This window comes from Ambystoma mexicanum, chromosome 8 (genome assembly GCF_040938575.1).
Source record: "Ambystoma mexicanum isolate Mex_15411 chromosome 8, UKY_AmexF1_1, whole genome shotgun sequence".
NCBI lineage: Eukaryota > Metazoa > Chordata > Amphibia > Caudata > Ambystomatidae > Ambystoma > Ambystoma mexicanum.
The window spans coordinates 1,561,010,613-1,561,035,869 of NC_090929.1; the positions used below are offsets into that span (position 1 = coordinate 1,561,010,613).

The 25,257-nt window shown below is 49.0% G+C and overlaps 1 protein-coding gene across 6 annotated transcripts in view; it reads left to right on the plus strand.

The window, feature by feature from the left end:
- The window catches only part of ADD3 (adducin 3), a 1,740,558-nt gene that overhangs the window by 1,457,915 nt on the left and 257,386 nt on the right, over positions 1 to 25,257 (plus strand). For all 6 annotated transcript variants that reach the window (XM_069611763.1, XM_069611762.1, XM_069611761.1 and 3 more), the window contains one exon: positions 23,713 to 23,805. In XM_069611763.1, the coding sequence (XP_069467864.1) occupies positions 23,713 to 23,805 (93 nt within the window). The remainder of the gene's footprint in view (positions 1 to 23,712; positions 23,806 to 25,257) is intronic.

A 25,257-nucleotide genomic window follows, 5' to 3' on the forward strand; every position in this document is an offset into this window, starting at 1 on the left:
GCTAAGGTCACAAGTGGGAGCCTTTTGCTACGTGGTGCCAGTCTCAGATTACCCCTCTGAGGGGTCATGGACCTACAGATTCTTCCATACTTGCTAAAGGCCGGACTGATGCATGCCAAGATCAAGGTACATCTGGCAGCTATCTCCCGCTACACCAGGTTTCCAGGAAAATCTTCACTTTGGTCTCACTGACTCATCAAGGAGTTCCTCAAGGACTGTTTCGATCTTTCCCGCCGGTGAAGGCTCCTGCCTCGGCGTGGGAACTTCACGTGGTGCTGACTAGTCTCATGGGGGGGGGGGGGTGCTTCAAGCCTATGCATCATGCCCCTCTCGTGGAAAACATCTTTACTAGTGGCCAGGAGGGTATGTGAGACCCCATAATGCAAACGGTCATATCTGACTTATCACGAATCGAGGGTGGTGCTGCGGATGCACCACTCTTTCATACAGAAGCTCCAGTCAGAATTCCACCTCAATGAGTCTTTGGTGTTACCTGACTTCATCACCGGCTGAAAGGGCATTGCACTCACTGGACAGTGCTTGTGCCCTGAAGTTCTACGTGACACGCACAGTTTTCGGAAGACTTCTCAACTGTTCATGAACTTTGTTCCTGTGAACCATGAGAAGGCCTTGTCCAAGGCTTCCATCTCAAGGTGGCACTCCAGCTGCATCATGCACTGTCATCGGTTGGCGAGCTGACCGCTGCCTGGCCGTCCGAGAGCCCTCTCCACCCGAGCGATGGCTGCGCTGACGGTGTCCCTGTCTGGTATGCCCCTGCTGGACATATGCAGGGCAGCTATGTGGAGGTCTATGCACACCTTCACAAGATTTTACTGCATTGACAGGGATTCCAGGGAGGAGTCCAGAGTCAGCCAAGCAGTGCTACGCAACCTGTTCGCTTGAGGGGACTCTGTTCCAGAGGTAAGAGTTCATTGCTTCAATTAAGCCTTGCCACCTCCTGTGGTTGTGTAATGTACTTCTATGTATTGATTATTCATGAGCATGTGAATCCATGCCAGACCCCATGCTGGAGAAGGAACAAGTTACTTAACTGTTAATATTCTTCTCCAGCATGGATTCACATGTGAACCCTCCCTCCAGCCCCTCTGTGGCTCTTCTTGGTCATACTGCCACTTTACGTGCTTACCAAATCTGAAGATGGCTGCCAGAGGAGGGGCTTAAAGAGAGGACTGTCATTGGATGGGGGCAGTATGACCCAGAGGACAGTGATTGGTGTAAAGGAGAAATACAGTTTGTAAGTGAAACTGCTCCAGGGCTGCAACCCCCGCGTGCCTCTAAATTTAAAGGGGAGAATGTTTTTTTTTCTAGTGAAAAAGGTTATCTCCCGTCCCTAGATCGCGACGCCAATGCAGTTTGGAGGAAAGGGGACTAGTACGTTGGTCACTACGGTGAGTAACTAACTTATACATTTCTTCCTGAAACCTTTGTCGCCGGTGGAGAGGGCCTCGCATTCGCTGGACATTGCTCGTGCCTTGAAGTTCTACGTAACGCGCACAAAGAGTTTTCGGGGAACTTCTCAATTGTTTGTTAACTTTGGTCCTGTCAACCATGGGAAGGCCTAATCCAAGGCTTCCATTTCGAGGTGGCTCTCCGGCTGCATCGTGCACTGCCATTGGTTGGCAAACCGACCGTTGCCGGGCCATCCGAGCCCACACCACCAAAGCGACCGATGCAATGACTGCTTTCCTGTCTGGTGTGCCCCTGCTAGACATCTGCAAGGTCGCTACATGGAGGTCCACACACACCTTCACAAAGATCTGCTGTGTTGACAGGGATTCCATGGAGGAGTCCTGAGTCGGCCAAGCAGCGCTACGCAACCTGTTTACTTGTCAGTCTGTTCCAGGGGTAAGTGTTAATTGCTTCTGTCGACCCTTGTCACCTCCTGTGGTTGTGTAATGCTCGTTATACATGAGCATGTGATTCCATGACAGACCCCATGCTGGAGAAGGAACAAGTTGCTTACCTGGAACGATTGTTCTCCAGCATGGGTCTGGCATGTATTCACGTGTGAACTCTTCTTGGTCATAGTCCCACTTTACATGCTTACCAAATCTGAAGATGGCTGCCAGAGGTGGGGCTTGGGGAGAGGACTGTGGGGGCAGTGTGTCCCGGAGGACGGTGATTGTTTTAGAGGAGAAATAAAATTGTTTTTCTTTTACTGAAGATTCCCAGTCTGACAGGGAATATTCATGAGCATGTGAATCCATGCAAGACCTGTGCTGGAGAACAATAGTTACAGGTAAGTAACTTGTTCTATACCATAATAATAGTAATAAAATAATATACAGAAGGATATGAAGGTGATGCATGATTTTAGTGAGACCGTGCAGTTCAGTCGGGGTGAAGTGGTCAAATTTGCTCAGACCTTGAAGTGTAGCATACAGGTGCTAGGGTGGTTGCGCGAAGGCCTTTGAAGAACATTGCACCAGGTGCAAGGTGAAAAAGGCGAACCAGGCTTGGACAGCAGGTCGGAAGTTGTTTGCTGGAATATTTACAACTGCAATTCATATTTAAATTTCCCTTCTCTGCATCTTCATTTCTTTTACCTTTTGACAAATTCTTCCGTTATGTTGTTAGACTTGTATAGCGCCAAAGCCCTAAGGCGTCCAGGCGCTAACTAACTGGAACAAAATGGCACAGATTTGTAATCGGACACCTTACATGAACAGTTTGGTCTTTAAAGATTTTCTAAAAGCCAGGTGATTCATCTCCTTTCTTAGTGTGTGGGGCCGCTCATTCCATGCACGTTCCACCAGGACTGGGAAAGAAAATCAATTTCCATGCGCTCTTGGCACAATCCACTCTGAGGAGATGGGCGGTTGTGGATCGAAGATCTCTAGTTGGCCTATGTATGAGAACCTTTTCCTTAAGGTAGCTGGGAGCGGATCCGTAGATTCACTTGTGACAGAGGGTCAACAATTTGAACGTGATCCTGGCTGATATTGGTCACCAGTGCAATTCCTCCCTGGCTGTAGTAGTAGGTTTGTTTTGTGTCATACCGTAGACGATATGAACAGCAGCATTCTGGATTTTCTGCAGCCTAGGGTTTTCTTCCTTACTGGGATCAACCAGAAGAACATTACAATAATACAGGCGAGGGAGTATAACAGCCCTAACCAACATGGCCCGGTTATCCTTGGCGATCATGGGAGCCACCTGCCTTAAAACTCTCAAATAATTTGTGCTTTTAAAATAATATCTACTTGCGCACCTGCATTCAGGGTGGCTTCCATATATGTGCCTAAAGTTTTCACTTTAATAGCTATCGCTATCCGGCTACCATCAACCAGAAAGCTGGCAAAAGCCGGATCCAGATGCTCTGAATTTTTTTGCTCATATATCATTAGTTCAGTCTTCCCGGCATGCAGACATAACCAATTGGTGGTCATCCAATTTTTTATGGTGTTAGACCTTGCTAAACTTGTCCTGATCTCGAAGGACAACTGGAAGTCATCTGCGTAATTCGAAAACAAGATTCCCAATCTTTCCAACTCTCTACAGAGGGGTACTATATAGATATTAAAAAGTAAAGGAGATGGACAAGCCCCCTGGGGGACACCACACAATGTGGTTCCCACCTCGGAGAAGTCTCCCCAGTACACCCTCTATCTTCTGTCTTCCAGGAATGACGTCATCCAGTTTATCGCCTCATTAGCTAGCCCGCCTGTATCTGCCAACCGTTCCAATATGATCTTGTGTTCTAGCAGACCAAAGGCTGCTGACAAATCCAATAATACCAGCAGCCCTGATCTACTTTTTTCTGTCTTGGTCACCATCTGGGTCTGAAGGTCAATCAGGGCACTCTCTGTGCCATGAAAACTTTGGAAGCCTGATTGTTTTCCATGCAACAGGCCATGGTTTTCCAGATAGGATTGTAGCTGGGTCGTGGCCACTTTATCGATCAATTTCAGGACGAACAAGGCGTTTATGATGGGTCGAAAGTTTGCAGTATCTTTTGGGTCTCAGCCTGCTTTATTAATAAAGGAGTCACTGCCACAGCTTTACTTGCTTGCAAGATTGTTCAATGACTGAAGGACTTGTTAATAAATCTACATAGGTAGGGTGCACAAATATCTTGGTGGTTCAAAATTATCTTAGAGGAGATCCCCTAGGCAACTGGTAGGATTCATTGCTTTCATAATATTTATGGTTTCTGCGACTGATATCTCAGAAAAATGGAAACCGGGAGAAGGTATCTCCCGGTTTGGGTCTTCTCTATTAATGGACGAGCAGTCTGCCATGTGACTAGCACGTGCATTCCCCACAATAGTGGTGTCTATAACGGATTTCAGACTCTCCAACTCGTTTCTGATTTTATTTTGGGCACACCGCAGTTTATCCGAGAAGGCCTTCTGGATTCTCGTACAATCCTCATGTGGGATTTATGGTCTGGTTTAGCACTCTGGGTTTTTCCCAAGATCTAAAGAGATGAAAAAGTTCCTTGGTTTTATCCCCCCCCCCTTTCTTTCTGGTCATTATAGTAACTGAGCTTGGTTTCAGTAAATTTATCTTTGTATATTTTTCTAGAAGCTTCCAAGCCACTTTATTTTCTGTTTTATCTTTGAGCCAAAAGTTCTCTGCGTGTCTCTTACTGGCTTTGAATTTGGCCAGTTCACATGTGAACCATTTTTGATGATTGGAGGCTTTTCTGGTGCTTATGGATTTCATAGACCAGCTTTGCTATACTACTTAAAGGGTCCACTCCTTTAGACCATTTTTCCCCCCATTTCAACTTTTTTCTACCCAGGAAAAAATTGTTCAGGTTTTTTCAGTTCCGCATTATTCTGTACTTAATGGAAATGTCTGCTTTCCAGATATTGGTGGGGATGTGGGGAGGGGTTCTCCAAACTTCTCACTGTAGAGCTAAATTGGAAGGGGATTGGTTTTGTATCTGACTCATATTGTCAAATATGATACTAGTTGCACTACCTAATTGTTGTCTTTCTCCAGCATGGGGTCTGGCATGGATTCACATGCTCATGAATATTCCCCGTCAGGCCGGGAATCCTCGGTATAGAAAAAAAAATCAGTATCACTTTCGTTTCTGATCTGTCTTTCTTAGTAGTAACCAGTCTCTGGGTCATACTGCCCCTGCCAATGACTGCCCTCTCCTTAAGCCCCGCCTCTGGCAGCCATCCTCAGATTTTTACAGCACGTTCAAGTGTTGGGAGTCCTCGTGCTGTAGCTCTCGAGCTTTTGCTGCGTTTTCGTGCTTTTTCAGGAGATTTTTCTCATTTTTCGGTTAAATAGAGCCTCAAGCTCCACCGTTTCAACATCCGATCAATGGGGATCCGTTTCGGAGTTTTCAACGCCCCTCCAGGGTGAAGATTTCGTCGAGTTATGCTTTTGGAGGATTCCAGAAGTTCAGAGGCTTACCCCCGGACATGGCCCAGGAGAAAGGAAGCTCGACACCCGGGAAGCTGTTCAGGACCTGCCCTGGATGCCGGCTTCAGAACATTTTCAAGGAGGACGAGCATTTGTTATGCCTCTACTGTCTCCATGAGGACAAGACTCACACGGAGGACTGTGCGTTTTGTGGGAACATGTCGGAGCGGACCATGAAGGATCGCCACCTCCGTCTCGCCAACTGGCTGGAAGGGAAGAGCCCGTCAGGCGAGAAGAAGAAAAAAGTCTGAGCGGTCTTCTAAGTCCTGTGAGGGCGCGACGGGGGCCCAACAAAAGGACAAGCACTGTGAGTCCGCGGGCACCGGGAGCGCCGAACAGTTGGGCTCCTTAGCTGCCAGGCAGGGCGCTTCCTCCCCGGCCCCATCAACTACGAGCCAAGTCCGAGAACCCGGCCAAGCTTCTGGAGAGGCCCCGGTCGATCTCGAAGATTTCTGGCAGAGGGGGAGCGAGGCTCGGACCCTCCCCCCAAGGTGAAGGCCCCAGGCGTACAGAAGGTGACGATGGCCTTAATTCACCCTGATAAGACCTCGATTGAGGATGTCGCAGTGGCCCTGGCTCAGCCTGTGGAGGCTACGCCAGTGGAGGCGACCTCAGGACCCAGAGTCTCCCTGCCACCGCGGAGGGAGTCGTCTTTCAGGCCCATTGAGAAGACCCCCACGAAGTCCTCGTTGGAAAAGGTGGGCGAGGGGCAGGTGGCCATCGTGGATACGGACACGACCTCTGAAGAAGAGCTCATCGAAGTCGAGGAAGAGGCACAGCCCATCGGGAGGGATCCCGATGAGGGCGACGACGAGAGCGACGGTGTCGCCAACGAGGTTCCTCAAGAGCCCTCGCGCCCGTCGTTTCCGGCACTGCATGACACTTCGGCTGCCATTTTGTCAGCGATTTTGTCCTTATGCTCGGAGATGAGGACAAGGTTGCTCCTCCCCCCGACGGAGGAACCTGAGCCAGGACCTTCGGAAAGTCCACCGCATAAGAGGAGGAGGATGCATCCTACGCCACCTCTCCCACCTCTGCGGCCTGCTCTACCTTCCCCCCGGTCTACTATCCACGGGGATGATACAGGCACGGACACGGCTATGACGGGTACAGATGACGACGGAGGATACGACGGGACGTGTCCCCCCGTCGTCCCCACCTGACGAGATTGGATCCTTTCATGCCATGATTTCCAGGACATCTGAGCTCTTCCAGCTCTGCCCAGAAGAGAAGGAAGGGTTCCTTTACCAACGGCGCGAGGCTAAAAGGAAGACGGTCCTCGCCGTACCACTTCTTGATGACATCTGGGATGAGGGGCTCGCCCTCCTCAAGAACCCTGCCACGGCGCCGGCAAAGAGGGACCGGTACGAGAAGTACCGGGTCCCCGACGCTGCCCCCTTGTGCCTTCGGGCGCAACCTACCCCGGATTCGGTCGTCTCGGCGGCGGCAAAGAAGAAAGCTGGGGGGGGGGGCATCGGCCTCGACATCAACTTCCCCGCCGGACGGCGAGGGCAGGAAGCTGGACACGATGGGACGACGGGTCATCTCATCCGCAGCAACGACTATCAAGGCGGCCAACGCCCTGGCTATCGTAGTCCTCTACGACAGGGAGTTGTGGTTCAAAATCGCCCCTCTGTTGGACTTCCTTCCGGACGCCAAAAGGGCTGAGGCCCTTGAAATCTTACAGGAAGGTGAGATTGCTTCGGACCACGCCATCACGGTGGCAACGGACTTCGCCGACACCGGTTTCCGTCAGTTGGCAACGGTGTTTGCCTGAGACGACGAGGATGGCTCAAGGCGACGGATTTCCGCCAGGACGTACAAACCAAGGTTTTGGACATGCCCTTCGACGGGAACAACCTGTTTGGGAAGGCGGTTGATGAGTCATTTCAGGCCATCAAGACAGACATGGAGACTGCCTGGGCACTGGGAGTGCTCCAACAACGACGGCCGTCCTTTCGGAGCTCCAGAGGCAGACAAGGTGTCTCCAAGGGATCCGGCAGTGGCTCCTCCACGTACCACCAAGCGGCACGATTTTCGTCCCAGGAAGCCTAGAGGGGACGCGGCAAGTGAGGTGGTGCCCGTCGTTGTCGACAGGGAGGTCAAGGAGGCAAGGCAGCCTCCAAACAACATTGAACCGACCGTGGGGTCGGGCCCCCGCGGAAGCATCCCGGTGGGAGGCCGGCTGGCGAGGTTCGTCACCGTGTGGGAGTCCATCTCCACGACTGTTGGGTGCTGGACGCCCTGGCCCAAGGGCACGCCCTTGAGTTTCAGAAGAAGTGCCCTCGCGTTCCACCCATGGCCAGGAAGGAAAATCACGTCCCTCAACTACTGTTGGAAGTAAGGGCGATGCTCAAGAAGGGTGCCATCGAGCTCGTCCCAAAGAGGCTTCGGGGCTCCGGAGTTTACTCAAGGTACTTCCTCATAAAAAAGAACTCGGGAGGATGGCGCCCCATCCTGGACCTGCGACGACTGAACAAGTACATCAAGGCACAGAAGTTCCAGATGGTCACCCTCCAGCATGTGCTGGGACAGCTGGAGGAGGGCGATTTCCTGTCGTCGGACTTGGAGGATGCATACTTCCACATCCACATTCTAAAAAGACACCGAAAGTTCCTCAGGTTCGTGGTCCAAGGGCGGCACTACCAGTTCAAGGCCCTCCCGTTCGGATTGAAGTCGGCACCCAGGGTGTTCACCAAGTGCCTCGCACCGGTGGCGGCGCGGCTGCACCTACAGGGGATCCACGTCTACCCCTACCTGGACGACTGGCTCATCCGGGCAAGGACAAGAGAGCTCGCCGTGGAGCTCACTGCGAAGACCGTCCAGCTGCTCATGGACCTGGGATTCTCCATCAACTTTCCAAAATCCCACCTGGTTCCGTCACAAGTCGTCCTGTTTCTGGGAGCCAAGCTCGACACAGTGGCACGGCTGGCCTCGCCGTCGGAGGAAAGGACCAGGACCATTCTGGGCAAGGTGCAGCGTCTGCTGGCCATGGACATGGCCAGGGTAAGATCTATCAAGTCCCTCCTCGGGCTGATGTCCTCCTGCATTTATCTGGTGCGCCTTTGCAGGCTTCGGATGCGCCACTTACAAGAGTTCCTCAATGCCCGCTGGGTCCAGTCGACGAGCAGCTTCAAGGACAGGACCCCTCAACGAGACGTTCCGTCAGGCGATCCGGTGGTGGGATAACCGCTCTAATCTGTCGGCGGGCACGGACTTTCAGACCCCAGCTCACCAGGTGACGGTGACGACGGATGCCTCCCTGGAAGGTTGGGGAGCGCACTCCGGAGATCTTCACGCGAGAGGCCTTTGGCTCCCGGAGGAGAAGTCACTCCACATCAACATCTTGGAGCTCTGTGCAGTGTTCTGGGCCCTCAGGTCCTTCCTTCCGTCCCTCAAGGGCAAGGTGGTGAGGATCTTCACCGACACCACCACCACGATGTTCTACATCCGGAAGCAGGGCGGAACCAGATCCCCGGCCCTATCCAAGGCAGCCCAGGATCTGTGGCATTGGGCTGTCGCCCAAGGGATGTTTCTGGTGCCTCTTCATCTGGCAGGAATAAAAAAACACGATCGCCGACTCACTCTGCAGAGAGATGCGCTCGTGCCACGAGTGGGAACTACGCCAGGATCAAGTGGATCGACACTTCCGACGATGGGGCGAACCCCAAATCGATCTCTTGGCGATGAATTCCAAGTGCCGGAGGTTCGCCAGCAGGTTCCCCCAGCCGAGGAGCATGGGCGATGCTTTCTCGTTCCCCTGGGACGGCCTATTTCTTTATGCGTTCCCTCTGCTGCTGTTGCTGCTCCGGCTCATCAACCAGCTCAAGAGGTCCCGGTGCAGGATGATCCTTGTCGTACCGGCGTGGCCGAGACAGATCTGCTTCCCAGACCTTCTGGACTTGTCAACGTCCACACCAGTCAAGCTGCCGACGGACGCAGACCTTCTCTCCAGAGAAGGAGGCGCCATTCTTCACCACAACCCGGAGTCGCTGAACTTGCAGGCCTGGCTCCTGCAGCACTAGTGTTTGGAGGGTACGACATCCCGGCCGACTGCAGAGAGGGTCTTGCAAAGGCCAGGGCGTCCTCAACTCTCAAGTGCTACGAACATAAATGGAAGAGGTTCTCTGTCTGGTGCCGTGCACAGAAGATTAACCCTCTGCGGATTACGGCCCCCCCAAGTATTGCCGTAGCTACTGTCATTGGCCAAGGCTGGACTAGCTCACGCTTCCATCAAGATACATCTGGCCGCCATCTCACGATACACCAGAACTACAGGACGGGCGTCCTTGTGGTCTCATCGACTGGTGAAGGAATGTATGAAGGGATTGTTCCGATCATTCCCGCCGGTGAAGGCCCCTGCCCCGGCGATGGAGCTCGACGTGGTGCTGACCAGGCTCATGGGGGGGGCCCCCCATTTGAGCCTATGCATTTGGCACAGTTGAAGTTTCTGTCGTGGAAGACAGCGTTTCTCGTGGCCATCACCTCTGCATGACGAGTGGGAGAGATCCAGGCCCTATCTTGCAAGCCGCCATACTTAACGTTTCACGACACGAGGGGGGGTGCTGAGGACCCACCCCTCCTTCATGCCCAAGGTGCCATCGGACTTCCACCTCAACAAACCCTTGGTGTTGCCAGTTTTCTTCCCATCTCCTTCGTCGCCGGCTGAAAGGACTCTGCACTCGCTGGACGTAGCTAGAGCGCTGAAGTTCTACATGGACCGCACAGAGTTTTCGGAAGACATCACAGCTGTTTGTGAACTTTGGAACTGTGAATCAAGGGAAGGCTCTCTCGAAGACTTCCATTTCCAAATGGCTCTCCGGCTGCATCATGCACTGTCACCGGTTGGCAAACCGACCGCTGCCCGGCCGTCCGAGAGCCCATTCGACCAGAGCGATCGCTGCTACCACAGCGTTCCTGTCTGGTGTGCCCCTGCTGGACATCTGCAGGGCTGCGACGTGGAGGTTGACGCACACCTTCACAAGATTCTACTGCGTCGATCGGGACTCCAGGGAGGAGTCCACGGTCAACCAAGCAGTGCTGCGCAACCTGTTCGTTTAAGGTGAGCCTGGTGAGCAGATAAGAGATGCTTAATGTTGAGTTGTTGTATTGCTTAATGTTGAGCCTATTGCCACCTCCCGTGGTTGTGCATGTGTGTACTGCTATGTATTCTCTTATTCATGAGCATGTGAATCCATGCCAGACCCCATGCTGGAGAAGGAACAAGTTACTTACCTGTAACTGTTGTTCTCCAGCATGGGTCTGGCATGGATTCACATGCGAACCCTCCCGCCTACCCCTCTGTGGCTCTTCACTTGGTCATACTGCCACTTTACGTGCTACCAAATCTGAGGAGGGCTGCCAGAGGCGGGGCTTAGGGAGAGGGCAGTCATTGGATGGGGGCAGTATGACCCAGAGATCAGTGATTGGTTACTACTAAGAAAGACAGATCAGAAACGAAACTGATACTGATTTTTTCTTGACCGAGGATTCCCAGCCTGACGGGGAATATTCATGAGCATGTGAATCCATGCCAGACCCATGCTGGAGAACAACAGTTAGAGGTACGTAACTTGTTCCTTACCGTTTACTACCAGAACTGCTCTTTCCTATCCAAGACACTAGTCCATTGACTTTGGCCTAGGCCTATTGAATCGAATTGACTCTTCTAGTGAACTGAAACTATTAGCACTGCCTAAGAAAGTATTTCTTAGAAAGTATTTCTTAGAATTTCTAAGAAAGACCCCTTTACCCTAGTCAACGAATACAACAAAATAATGACTTCAGCACTTGACACTATTGCACTCCTAAAACTTGGGTAAAAGTAAACCTAAAAAACACCTGAACACTTGGTTCACGCCATACCTTAAATCCATCAGACTCGAGAAACGCAAGAGTGAACAAATTCGGAAACACTCACCCACAGAGTCCAACAAAATAAACCTCACTAAAATATCCTCTATTTATAAGAAAGAAATAATTCAGGCCAAACAAGACTCATACAACCAAAGAATAGCCAATTCAAACTCCAACATAAAATAACCATTCACCATTCTTAAAGAATTGGAAACACCCATCCCTATCCCCGACACCTGTGTCAAGGATCAACCCTGGTGCACCAGTGTACAACATGCACTCTCTAACAAGATGGCCACCCTACAAGACAAGATTGCTAACAAAAAAGAAAACGTACCCACCATTACCAACTCCACCGTTGTACCCAAGGCCACTCCTAAACCTGCCCACCGCTTCAGTTTCTCTAAATTTACCACACTCGAGGTACAAAAGGTTATTCTCACCCTGAACATCCAACTGCCAGGGAGATCCCTGTCCCTCACAAATTATCAGACGCTGCCGGAGAGTCCTGGGTTCTCCCATTACTGAAAAAACAAACCCACTAATTAGACCCATCACCAACGTCCCATTCCTGCTCAAAATTTTAGACAAGGTAGCCTACCTTCAAATACAGCAATACCTGGAACAAAACCACCTCCTTGGAGTCCGTCAGTCCGGCTTCAGACCCCAACATGGAACTGAGACAGCCATGATTGATCTGAAGGCACAAATTGATACCCTCAGACAATAGCCAGACAGCCCTACTCCTCCTTCTGGACTGATCAGCGGCGTTTGATTAGTCGACCATACCATTCTCTGTACTCACCTTAACACTGCAGCCCACTTCTCTCAGGATGCTATAGGCTGGATTCAATCATTCCTCATTAACAGGACTATGCACGTTTTTTCAACATCCGCAGCGGCCGACCCCATCTCAATCACCTGCGGCGTACCCCAGGGATCCTGTGTCTCACCCACCCTTTACAATATTTTCAAAAGGCCCCTTTTTGATGATCTCGATCTGGGTGTTACCTACACTAATTATGCAGACACCAAGGTCCTCATACCGCTGACGGGAGATTATAAGTATTTGGCCTTGGTGCACAGGGTGTACCTCATTCAGGCGTGGATGGCCTCACATGGCCTATGCCTGAATGATGAAAAGACTGCTCATCATCCTAGGCACAATCCCCAACATCAACAAATTAGGTCACAACTACTCAAGTTTCACCATCGACGGAAACACTATCAAAGTTGCCAAGGAAGTAAAAACGCTAGGTTTTTACCTCGATTCCACCCTGTCCTTTTAACAACAAGTCGGCTCCATGGCCGCCTACACGTACAAACTAATCAGAGCAACCAAACCCTTCCTCTCCCCTCAGTTGCATGACCCTGGCCCAAGCCCTTTTTCTATCAAAATTAGATTACTGCAACACACTCTACATAGGAACCAATAAATAGATCACAAATAAAATCCAAATCCTTCAAAACAATGCTTTGAGCGGCATTGAGCATCCGCAAAAAAGAGCACATCTCAGAGATTAGAAGAGCTCACAATTGGCTCTCGACCAAAGACAAAATTGCCCTGAAGATAGCATCACTTAGTCTCAAATGCCTTAAAGGATAGTTCCGGGACTTTTTTTTTATTGTTCCTATGGTTCGGCCATGTGTTTTTAAGCATAAATCGGTAGATCGTAGAAAACATTCCTATGGACCTTACCCGACTTTTCGTCCATTAACGCACTCGAAAACATCCGCCATTTTATGATAATCCTCTCACTTGCCGCATCGCCCTGGCTCACCTGCTTTTGCGGCACTAAATCAAATCCCCCGCCCCTGAAACAGACTTGATCAACGATCAATCTACCGATTTATGCTTAAAAACACATGGCCGAACCATAGGAACAATAAAAAAAAAGTCCCGGAACTATCCTTTAACGCTGCTCTACGTTACCTCACCGACAGATTCACCAGATACTCCTCCAACCGCCCCACCAGAACATCCAACTCCAATACCCTCATTGTGCCTAGATACAAACACTCCAAAACCGCAGGCACCAGCTTTCAGGTTAAAGCAGCACAACATTGGAACTCCCTCCGACCCTAAGAGTTACCCAAACTTATCCCCACTTCAGGCGCAACTACATCCGGTGGATCTAAGAAAATGACCTCTAACTCACTCATTACACTGCACCGATCCCTACATGCACCGCACCCATCTGATTACACCTACTACCGATGACTCGTCACGCCCACCTCATGAGTATATATGTATATATTACCTGCATCAGCCATAAATATAATTTGCTTTATTTGTAGATATAATTTGTATCTTGTATGTAGTTGTCCTATTTTGTATATTCCTTTGTATATTACTGTACAGCAATGTAACCAAGCTGAAAATATCCTTATTGCCCTTCTGCGCCCTGATACCCTCGGGTCCGGCACGCAATAAAAATATTAAAACAATTAATTTGTGATCCATTGTATTAACTTGTGCCTTTTTACTCCTAAATAAAGTGACTGAAATGCCATTTTGCTTCTACTTCAGGGGAGCCTAATTTACTCAGACTTATTGATTGGGTATTGAAGTGTTTGTGTATAATATTTTGCCTCCTTCTAGTGAATGTTTTCTAAATGACTGTGTAATAAATCTGTGTTTTACCAAGAAACCTTGAGTGTATGTGTCTACTTGAACCACTGTGATTGTAAGACCTCTGTGTAACTTCATTTACTGCTCACATTCCCTCTTGAGATGAGCCTGGCTGCTCAGCTCGCTACCAAAAACTAGTAGTACAGACTTATACCAAAGGTTGGTTTTGCTTACAGCTTTAGTCCAAATTGTGTGTGGTGGTCCCAGAGGGTACTGCATGCAATTCTTCTTAACAGTGGGGGACATGGGAACTAAGGGGGTCTAAAAGATTGGTTCCTCGGGTTGAACACTAGGGGGAGTAACACCTTCAGATGTTACCTTTTTTACCCGTAGGAGGTCACCCTCGAAGTCTGGGTCAACAGTATTCCTAGTCAAGGAAAAATATGGTCTCACCCTGCGCAATCTCCCCACATCTCTGGGCCTGGTCTCCAGCTAGGTGATCTTTCTGCAGTACTCCACCCCCAGGATTGGGATCAGGAAGAGTCTTCCCTCTCCAGGCCACCTGGGAGGAGGCTGTAGGCAGGCTTTTAGTGTGCGGTCCGCAGGATTCTCCACACATGGTACATTACTGTCAGTCCAAAATTATGGGAAACTATAACGCCCACCATACACTATCGAGAGATCTAAAAAGGTCACCCATGAAAAGGGGGTTTGGGGGGGGGGGAGATTCCCACTCACCTAGGGACACGGTAAAATAATTACCAACTCCAAGCAAAATGTTCTTGGGTTGACATAGGTCAGGAAGATCTATCATGCAAAAATATGAGAATCTTACCTAACACTTTTCCCTTCAGACTAAGGGTCAGGAGGATCTAATCCTCTCCTGGATGGATCCCATGTCGGTCTGTTTAACCTACTGTGGAGTCCATCAGTAATCTTTGCAACTTTTTTTTATAGATTAATTGGATAGTTTATTGAACTAGAGGACCTGCAATCTTTGTTAGGCATGTTTCTCTGAATTAACAGATCCTCAGGTTTCAGCTCCTGAACCTTCAAAAGGCTTTTTAAAGGGATTCTTATAAAGAGGTCCCATGGACCTAGAGGGGTCGCCATGATTCCTCACCTCCTCTCCCTCTGGAGCAGGTTGGGTCTCTGGTATCTTAGTTAGAGTGGTAGGTAAAGCATGGTACATGCTTACGCATCCTCGGAGATCTCAGTTTACCTTGGCTAGGGGGGTCTCCCTCCTAACACTAGTATTTAATATTGGGTGTCCTGTAGAAGATCCAACAGTCTGAAGGTGTTTAGCCTTGGATGAAGGTTTTCTGGTTTCCACCAGTTTTGGGAACTAACAATACTCCAAGACCTAGAGGTTTCCAATATTCCAATCAACCTCTTCCTCAGAAGCAGTGTGGGTCAAAGGCTGTATATCTGGAATTGAAATAGTAGAGCATGGTTTAGGCTCCCATTTCCCTTTAACTCTGGTTTTATATTTGCCTTTGTTAGAGATTGCCCTGCTAGCAGTAGGACTTAGACTAGGGTCCTCTGTGGAGGATCCCACAGATTTAGAGATGTCTCTTGAAACAAAGACCCTAGCCCTTTCAGAACACCTAGCCATCTCTCCTGTAGGAGTAGTTGGAGTCACCAGTTCTATTTCTAGAAGGCTTAGTAAGAAAGCTACATTTAGTCTCAACTCTTTTTCTTCAGTTTTTCAGGCCTGGAAATGTCCTTCTGGGCACTCTGACCTGAAGGAGAAAACTTAATTTCGAAGGGATTGTGTCCTCCGACGTATTCCTTATCTTTGATAATACGTTTCCAGCTTGCTGGCCTCGGAATTTTTTTCTGTAGAGGGCGTTGTGCGTCGACGTCCGCCGAGTCGATGTCCCTCGACGGCCACCGTATCAGCGCCAACATCACCATGCCCATAAATAGCCACGTGCGGCGTCGGTTGCTCAGTGCCGTTTTTCCGCGCTTCGTGGGGCCTCGAACATCGTTGTTCAGTCAGATCATCTAATCTTCAATCTGCTCTAAATATATCAACTCCTTCTCGATGGCATCTTCATCGGAACCGACAACGCCGCGATCCGGCTTAAAAAAATGTCGAGACTGTGGTAAAAAATGTCGATAACTGATCCACAAAGGATCTGCTTGTGGTGCTTGGGAGCCGAGCACCATTGTCCGGAGTGTGAGGACTGCATGTCTATGACGGCGAAAGCCTTGAAGGAGCGTAAGGGGAAGCTCGAGAGAGGTAAGTCAGTAAAAAGCAAAACCTCCTCGAAAGTTTCTTCAGCCGAGGCATTCGTCTCCTCACCGTCAAACATTGCCATTCTAGATCTCGAAGTTGCTCCCACCATTCGTCGAGATCAAGACACTCAAAGAAGAGACATCGAAGATCCCCTTCCTCGTCGTCTTCTGTTTCCCCAGAAAGGGTCTCCTGCCCCACAAAACACAGCTCTCAGGCTGAGTGGGAGGAATTCAGGAAGAAAATGTTAAGCGTCTTCGAGAAAGCGGCCTTGTCCTCCTCGAAGACAGCTGAGGGTGATCCCCGGGTGAAAAACCCAAAAAATCAAAACGCTGCGAGTCGCAGCACCCGGCGAAACATTCCACCCGAGAGCGCCACGGGCCATCGGGTAAGAAGGCACCGTCTTCGCCGTCGTCGAAGATTCCTTAGACGCATGGGTCGGCGCCATCAACGCCGTTGTCGAAGGGTTCTTCGACGCATCGGTCGATCGACTCGACGCCGCCGATGAAAGAGAAGACCACGGCTACTCCACAGCCAACGGTGATTCCAAGAGCCTCCGGCACGACGCCAAGACCGTCGTCGATGTCCTCGAGTAGGATCCCGATCCTCTCGAGTTCTTCGAGGCCTCTTCCGGTTTTCTCGACGCTGTTTTCGGCACCTTCGAAGCCTGTCACATCGACGTCGACGACATTGACGTTTTCTCGCCCAATAATGACGAATTTGGCTCCTTCTGCCTTAGAAATGGGTTTTATACCATTTCAAAGGTCAGAGTACCTTGGATTATCTTCAATTTATGAAGGGGAAGATTCTGACCAGGAAACCGTTGAGTTGCAGAGGACCACACTACCTGTTTCAGAGGATTTCACCACTGAGGAAAGAAGGTTGAAAGACCTACAGGAGTCATTACATGAGGCAAGTGGGCTGGACACTTCCCCAGAAGTGGATTTTGTTAACCAGACCCAGGGGAACATGCCGAAACACCCTATAGAACCCTGATGGCAAGAATGATTGAATTCATGGGTTGGTCTGCGCCTTCGCTTGTTTTTCAACAGGATGACCTGACCGACATATTAGACAAAGGTCCACAGGAGGATCCTGTGGTCCCCTTCCATACAGCCTTACAAAGAAAAATTGCATCTAACTGGGAAACTCCTGAAGTTATCCTTGCTGTCAACAAAAGATTATCCGCCAAGTATAGGGTAGCTGCTGCTGACCCTGAATACTTATCGAAGCACCCGACTGAGTCTGGTGGTCCAAGCGGCAACTTCATCAAGCAACAGGACCGCTTGCCCTACTGTCCCACAGGATAGAGATGAGAAGAGGTACGATTCTATGGCAAAGAAAGTCTTCTTTGCTTGTATGGTGTTGAAGTCCATCAACGCCACCTGTACGCTCGCCAGGTTCAGTCACACACTGTGGGAGTGTGCTTCATCAGCGGCTGACTGCATACCCAAAGGAGAGAAGGAAGCCTTCTTCAACATTATTAAAGATGGCAAGGATGCCATGTGCGAGTCACTTCAAACTGGCATTGATTCCGCTGACAGTATCAGCAGGGCCATGGCGGCAAGTACAACAATCCACAGGCATGCGTGGTTGAGAAAGTCTGGCTTCGCTCCAGATGTACAGGCCAGACTTTTGAATATGCCCTTTGACGGCTCTTCATTATTCGGAAAAAAAGGCTGATGAGTCTGGAAAAGTTGCAGACATCTAAAGCAGCAGCAAAATCTTTAGGGGCTGCTATCCGCCAAATTCTTTTTCGCCCCTCAGGAACCTCTGGGAGAGGAAAGTCCTTTCGCTATTATTCCTCTTTCGTGAAAGGCAGAGGACAGCCGGCTCAAAGAGGCCAGAGAAGATCCACCCGAGGTGGACAGGTCAAAGGTACTATGGTCGCAGCAGCAGCAGGTGCCTCTTTACCCTCGGCATCTGCATCAGCCGCCCCAAACCACTCTGAGGTCTTTCCACACAAGTCACCTGTAAGGGGCAGGTTAACTCACCATCTGACGGAATGGCAGGCTATAACGTCAAATGCTTGGGCATTGGAGACAGTTGCCCAAGGTTACTGCCTACCCTTTCTACACATTCCTCAGAGTCATCCACCGGGGAACAGCTCTCTAAATGTTAAAGATCCGCTCTTCTTGCAGGAAATTATAGACCTGCTAGAGAGAGGTGCAATAGAACCGGTACCTGTAGCAGACAGGAACAAGGGCTGGTAATCCCCCCCCTACTTTCTCATGCCAAAGAAGGACGGAGGAGTGCGACCCATCCTGTACTTACGAGAATTGAACAAGTTCCTCAGGAAGGACAAGTTCAAGATGGTAACTCTCTCTCAGATCCTTCAGGCCCTCCAGCTCCAGGACTGGCTGGTATCTCTGGACCTTCAGGATGCTTATTTCCATGTGCCAATCCATCCCAAACACAGGAAATACCTGAGGTTCGCAATTGGCCACTCTCATTATCAATTTCGAGTTCTGCCATTTGGGCTGACCTCCGCCCCGAAGGTCTTCACCAAGCTAATGTCGGTAGTGGCTGCGAGTCTAAGGAGGGAATGGATCCACGTCTACCCCTACCTAGACGATTGGCTGATCAGGGCTGTATCTTTGGAACAAGCTCAGACCCAGCTAGATTATGTCTGCCACTTCCTTCACAAACTGGGCTTCTCCCTCAATTTAAAGAAGTCACAGATGATACCATCACAGAGACTCCAGTTCATTGGAGCGGTCCTGAACACTTCCTGGGAAAAGCCTCGCCACCAGAGGCGAGGACTCAAGATATTCTGCAGATGGTCAACAAGTTTCAAAATGCCCAACGTCTCCCAGCCTTCGACTTTTTGAGGTTGCTAGGCCTCCTGGCGTCCTGCATCTTCCTTGTGCCAGAGGCTCGCCTGAGAATGAGATCTCTTCAGTGGGCACTGAACTCGGTGGTCGCAATTCTCAGGGAGAATGACAGATCTCCGGTTTCCAGACAAAGTAGCCCGCGACCTTCAATGGTGGGCCTATCCAGAGAACATCTTGAAAGGAGAACTGTTTTGGCAACCATGGCCGGAGATAACAGTCACAGACGCCTCACTCACGGGGTGGGGAGCTCATGCCAACGACTTGACAATCAGTGGTCGTTGGTCTCCAGACTACACATTAACCTATTGGAGCTGAGAGCGATCAGACTAGCGCTGAAAGCTTTCCTGCCATCAGTACAGGGGAGAAATGTCCTGATAATGATGGACAACACGGTGGCCATGCACTACCTCAACAAAAGAGGAGGCGTAGGGTCACTGCCACTGTGCAGAGAGGCAATGCAGTTCTGGTTTTGGGCAATTCGAGAAGGAATTTCTCTATCGGCAGTCCACCGAGCCGGAGAGAAGAACTTGACAGCGGACGCTCTGAGCAGGCAGAGCACAGTCTCCCACGAGTGGGAGCTAGCTTAGGAAGTCCTTCAAGAGATCTTCGCCCTTTGAGGAACCCCTCAAGTGGATCTGTTCGCCGCAAGCACCAACAAGAAGTGCAATCTGTTCTGTTCAAGGAATTTCCCCCGAGAGGAGCTCTAGGAGACGCGTTCGTAGTGGACTGGGAGTTTCCACTCCTCTACGCGTTTCCACCAGTCCCTGTTATTCCTCAAATGATCAGGAGGTTGAGAAGATTCCGTAAATCCATGATCCTAATTGCCCCGGACTGGGCCAGGAGAACGTGGTACCCGGACCTTCTAGATATGTCCATCTGCCTTCCACTCAAAGAGAATCTTCTCTCGCAGAAGGGAGGTCAGGTTCTCCATCCAGACATCAGAACCCTCAACCTTCACGCTTGGCTTCTGAAAGGGTGAGGTACAAGGATTGGGATCTCCCTGATGACGTCATGGAGGTGTTGCTTTCGGCCAGAAGGCCAGCAACAAAGTCTTTATTCCGCTGCCGTTGGAACAAATTTTGCAGCTGGTGTAGAGAAGGGAAGATCGACCCTTTTTCATGTGGTACACCAACAGTGTTATCCTTTCTACTCTACTTGGCAAACTCAGGCCTTCAAGTTGGCACTGTAAAAGGCTATCTCGCAGCGCATTCAATCTTCAAGCGCACTGCGGAGGAACCATCCTATTTCAAACTTCCTCTAGTGATATAATTTCTCAAGGGATTAACTAATGTTTATCCTCCAAAACCATTCCAAGTTCCCTTATGGGACTTAAATTTAGTCTTAAACTTCCTAATGGGCACTCCATTCGATACACTTCACTCTTGTTCGCTGAGATTTCTCACGCTTAAAACTGTCCTATTGGTAGCACTAACATCTGCTAGGAGGGTGAGCGAGCTACAAGCTCTCTCCTGTAAACCCCCAAATACAATTTTCCACAAGGACAAAGTTGTCCTACAGGTGAAAACTAATTTCCTCCCAAAGGTGGTTTCTGAATTTCATATTACTCAGAAAATTACCTTACCTTCGTTCTACCCTCCTCCCCATCCGGGGAAAGAGGAAGAAAGACTACATAGGCTGGACCCAAGGCGAGCTCTCAGCTTTTACATCAGCAGAATGGCTAGGATCAGGCAAGCAGACCAACTGTTTGTAGGATACTCAGATCACAAGTTGGGACTACCCATAACAAAACAAACCATTTCCAGGTGGATTATTTTGGCCATTCTGGAATGTTACAAACTGGCAGGGAAAGAGCCACCCCAAAATCTTAGGGCTCATTCAACCAGGGGTATCGCAGCCTCTTCAGCTCTCCAAAGAGGGGTACCGGTCAGACATATGTGCGGCTGCCACATGGTCGTCCGCACATACATTCACAAAATTTTACAACCTGGATTCCTCCACTTGTCAAGAGACAGGATTTGGCAAGGCCGTATTACATTCGGTCCATCCCTAAAGGGATCCATAACATTCTTACTCCCACCTCCAATTGCATGCCACTGCTATGGGAGTCTATCAAAGATGAGGAATACGTCGGAGGACACAATCCCTTTGAAGAACAAGTTACTTCTTACCTTGTAACGTTCTTTCGACGGGATGTTCCTCCGACGTATTCCTTATCGCCCCTCCATCCATCCCCTCAGTAATACTTCCCTTGTGGTTGCAGCTTGCGCTCCTTCAAGGTCAATAACCAATTCAGGCATGACTTTTCTTATGCTACAAAATGGAACTGATCAACAGACGCCGCGAGTGGCCATTTATGGGCATGGTGACGTCGGCGCTGATACGGTGGCCGTCGAGGGACACCGACTCGGCGGACGTCGACGCGCAGCTCCCTCTACAGAAAAAATTTCCGAGGCCAGCAAGCTGGAAACGTATTATCAAAGATGAGGAATTCTCGGAGGAACATCCCGTCGAAAGAATGTTACAAGGTAAGAAGTAACTTGTTCTTCTACTGTTGGTTTAGGATTAAACCTAACCCTAGCAACCCTAGTGGATTGGCCAAGGACACCTTAGTTCTGGTCGTCACTGTGGATCACCTTCACCCTAAGTGGGTTTTCAGGAGTATCCAGCTTTAGAGTTATTGGAACCACTTCCACTGGAAGTGTATTTTCAAGTGATTCAGCCACTTAAAAGTTAACTGACGGTGCCTTTGTGTCACGGATATCTCACACTCTTGGTTTCTGACAGGAACAACTGAGTTCTTATCAGCCCTCTGAATTGCCTCCACAGGTTGTGAGCGATGGTCCAGGTTTTGAGATTCAAGGACTGCCTCCAGAGCCTGTGAGCTCACATGGGATTTAGTAATGGTAGCCTCAGCTGAAGGTGGGGGTCACATCATTGAACTGTACAGTGCTAGTACACCAAAGTACTAGTTTAATAGCAACACATATGTTTTTAACTATGTGACCCATCTCCACTGTATGGATTTTCAGATAGTCCAATTACTCTAGTGTTAACTAAAGGTGGGGTCACCTCGGTGACATCTTTAATGGCATTGTCCCATATTAGGAATGGGACAAACAGTTAAGTGTATGTCTATAGGTTGCACCACTTCTACTGTATGTAGACTTTCATGGGCTTCTTTCACTTCAGTGTTAACTAAAAGGGGGGGGGGGGTCACAACAGTGACCTCTAGCTTTGTGGTCCTAGGGGTTTGATCCCTAGTCGAACCTATGGGTTCTTCATGCAAGTGCCTTACAGAGTGGCAGGTAATGCCTTTTACCTCTGGGGGGTCCCCTAAGGTGACCTCTGTTCCTTCAAGTTTAAGAGCCTCAACCTCTTTACAAGGTGGCTCAGCTGAGTCTATGACAACAGCTTTCCTGCTACTCATTGGTAACAAGCCCTTCAGGGTAAACGGAGATGTGACTTTCAGACTTATCTTTCGTCTCCTGTTCCCTTAAGGGGTTTAGATACGGAGAAGGTCTCTTCTCATATCTATTTATGAGAGCTTATCTCACCCAACTCTAGTTACATCTTTCAGCCTCATTCAGATCCAAGATCAAATGATAGTCATTCTTGGAAGCCTAAAAAGAACCAACCAAACACTGTACAAGTAAGGTCAAATGTTTTCAACCATACAACAATATCACACTCCAAGTCATGCTGATTTACCAACTATGGGATTCTGAAAGCTGCATACTCCTCAGACCCTGAAAAATGAGTACAGTCCAAATAATCCTTTTCCATAGATGTTAGACTCTTGTTCCATTTTTCTGATCTTCACATTGTCCCATTGGAACTTTGCTTTGGTTGAGTTGCATGAATATACCACGTTATATTAGAGGGTGAGGTAAGGACAGGAGAAGGTAGAGGGGTTGAGCTAACATCCTCAGAATCTTCATATTCATCCTCAGTGGAATTTTGACGGGTGCCTAAAACCTCCTCATCTTCACTCTCATCGGTATTGTTAGTAGTTTACATCGGTGTGTGGCATAACACGTTATTGTCCCACAACCTTTTTATAATTTCAAGCCTAATTCCTTTATCATTGAGGCCAAATTCTTTACGGAATCCACACAATGTCTCTATTGACACATGTGGGTAGTCCTCTGGTCTAAAGAAGGCCATAGTGGTAGTTTTAAATTGCAAATACAATTAGTACGCTTTACTTTGGCCAAACCTACTGGATGGTTTCCTTTGGACACAAAGTATATCAATAGTCATTTTAATCCAATCTACACAAATCCTAGCACATGCCAACAGCGTTGGGTGAGTTGGTATGAAGTTCTACTAAGACTTAATAAAAAACATATCTGAGGTTGTACCTAAGCTCCACTCTTAAGATAAGCCTTGCTGCTCTGTCCATGCTACCACATTCCCAGGTGGTACAGCCTTATACTAAAAGTGGAGCGTATGCACTGCCTCAGATACAGTTTTATGAAGTCTTGGTAGGACTTCAGAAAAACTGTCCTAACGGAGACTCTATATGTAGTGTTGCTTGTGCCAGTTATGGAGTTGAAGTGTAGAGGCAAGCCATCGCCAAGCTACACTTAAGTTTACAGTGACTACTACTGCCGCATTTATATCTAAGATGAGAAATCTATGCATGGAGGACCCATCAGAAAATACATTGCTGAAGGTAAGTAATATGTTTTGCTCATCATAGTGGCTATTGCGCTCCTATCTATAGACTGGTTTTCTTCTTATGACAGTTGGAAATGGCAAGCTTGCATCTCTCACTGCATTGTTTAGAAAGTAAATTTATAGCAACAGTAGGTTAAAAAGAAACCTGTTTTCTTCAACCACAGATTCGAGAACAGAACAGATATGATTTGAAGACGGCAGGACCCCAGTCTCAGCTGCTTGCAGGCATCGTGATCGATAAGAAGCAGCAGAGTTCTGTAAGTTTGTCTTCAAATATTATGAAGTTGCATACAAGTCGAATGTATCTGTGAAGGATTGCAGAGTCTTGCTTCTCTGTGCTTACATCCGTTATCCCGTATTGTTCTTTTCCTAATGCAGAATGCACTCTTTAAAGGGGTGCCCTCCCGGTGTAAAATGTAATGGTTTGGTTCACAAACTGTAAAGTAATTACAGTTCTTCTGTAGGCTCGTTCTCGTCTTTTATTTACATTTTCAGTGTTTCTAAATGTACATGGGTTTTAATACCATAAATACAGTAAAGACTAATATGTGACAGGGTGTATCCATTTGATCCCTCCCAGTGAGGGTATATTTAAAAGAATGCTAGTGCTTGTGGATCCAGACACTGTCTGAGCGATTGCCAAGGATGCTGACTGCTGGCATCGAGCATGATTGTCACCATAATACTGCAACAGGGTCTGTGATGGCCGCATTGAAGGGTAGTGCTCTCTGACTGAGGACCTTTGTCAAGCTTAAATAAAACAGTTTAAACAGAGCAGCTTCCTGAGTCAATGACCTAATCTAAGTCGAAGACTCACACTTGTCTGTCTCTGGACGCCGGTCCTCTCAACCCAGTTCCCTCTTTCGCAATGCCAGGGTTTCCAGAGATGTACCACCGCTCCCCAGGAGAGCATACATGTCCCATTTGGAGAACATTTATGACGAATATGCCAACTTCCTGCAGAAGTAGGATGGGGAACAAGGGGACTTGGTGGACCTTGCAGCTGACTTGCAAGAGGCAAGTGGCCTGGGCATCTCACCTCATTTGTACATGCTCCCTGTTACCACCCCAGGCAAACAACAAGCTGCTTTCCAGCGTCTTATGGCAAAAGTGGTCAACACCTTGGGTCCAAATGTGCAGTATGAGCGAACTGACATCCCCAGCAAGGGTCCAAAGTAGGAGAAACTATTGCTTTTCAATCAGGCCGTAGAGCTGCCCAGTGCTGGTTCTATGGGCCAAACCAGCTTCAATTAACAGTGGACTACAACCTGGCAAAAAAAGCACAGACCGGCACCCTCAGACCCACATGTTCCTTTCTGCCCATGCTTCTCCTGAAAGGTCGGTGGTCCTGGCTGCTTAGCTGAATCTTAAAACCACTTATTTCCAATCTTTGCCTCATAACCGGGAGAGCAACAGACTGGACGCATGGGGCAGCAAGATTTCTCCGTTGTATAAACGCCTCATGCTCGGTCCAAGTTCTCCTTTGGCCTGTTGCCGGTAATGGCTGAGTCATCGGAGCACATCAGGTGAAGGCTTTGAGGCCCTTAACAAAGACCGCAAGGAAGCCTCCCGTCCTGCTGCAGACTACATACCAAGAACAATGGCAACACGCATGGTCTTGCCCGGGTTTACTACTGATCTTCAAGAGAAGTTTCTTGATATGCTCTTTGTTGGCATGAACATATTCTGCACCAAGGCCGGTGAGTCCT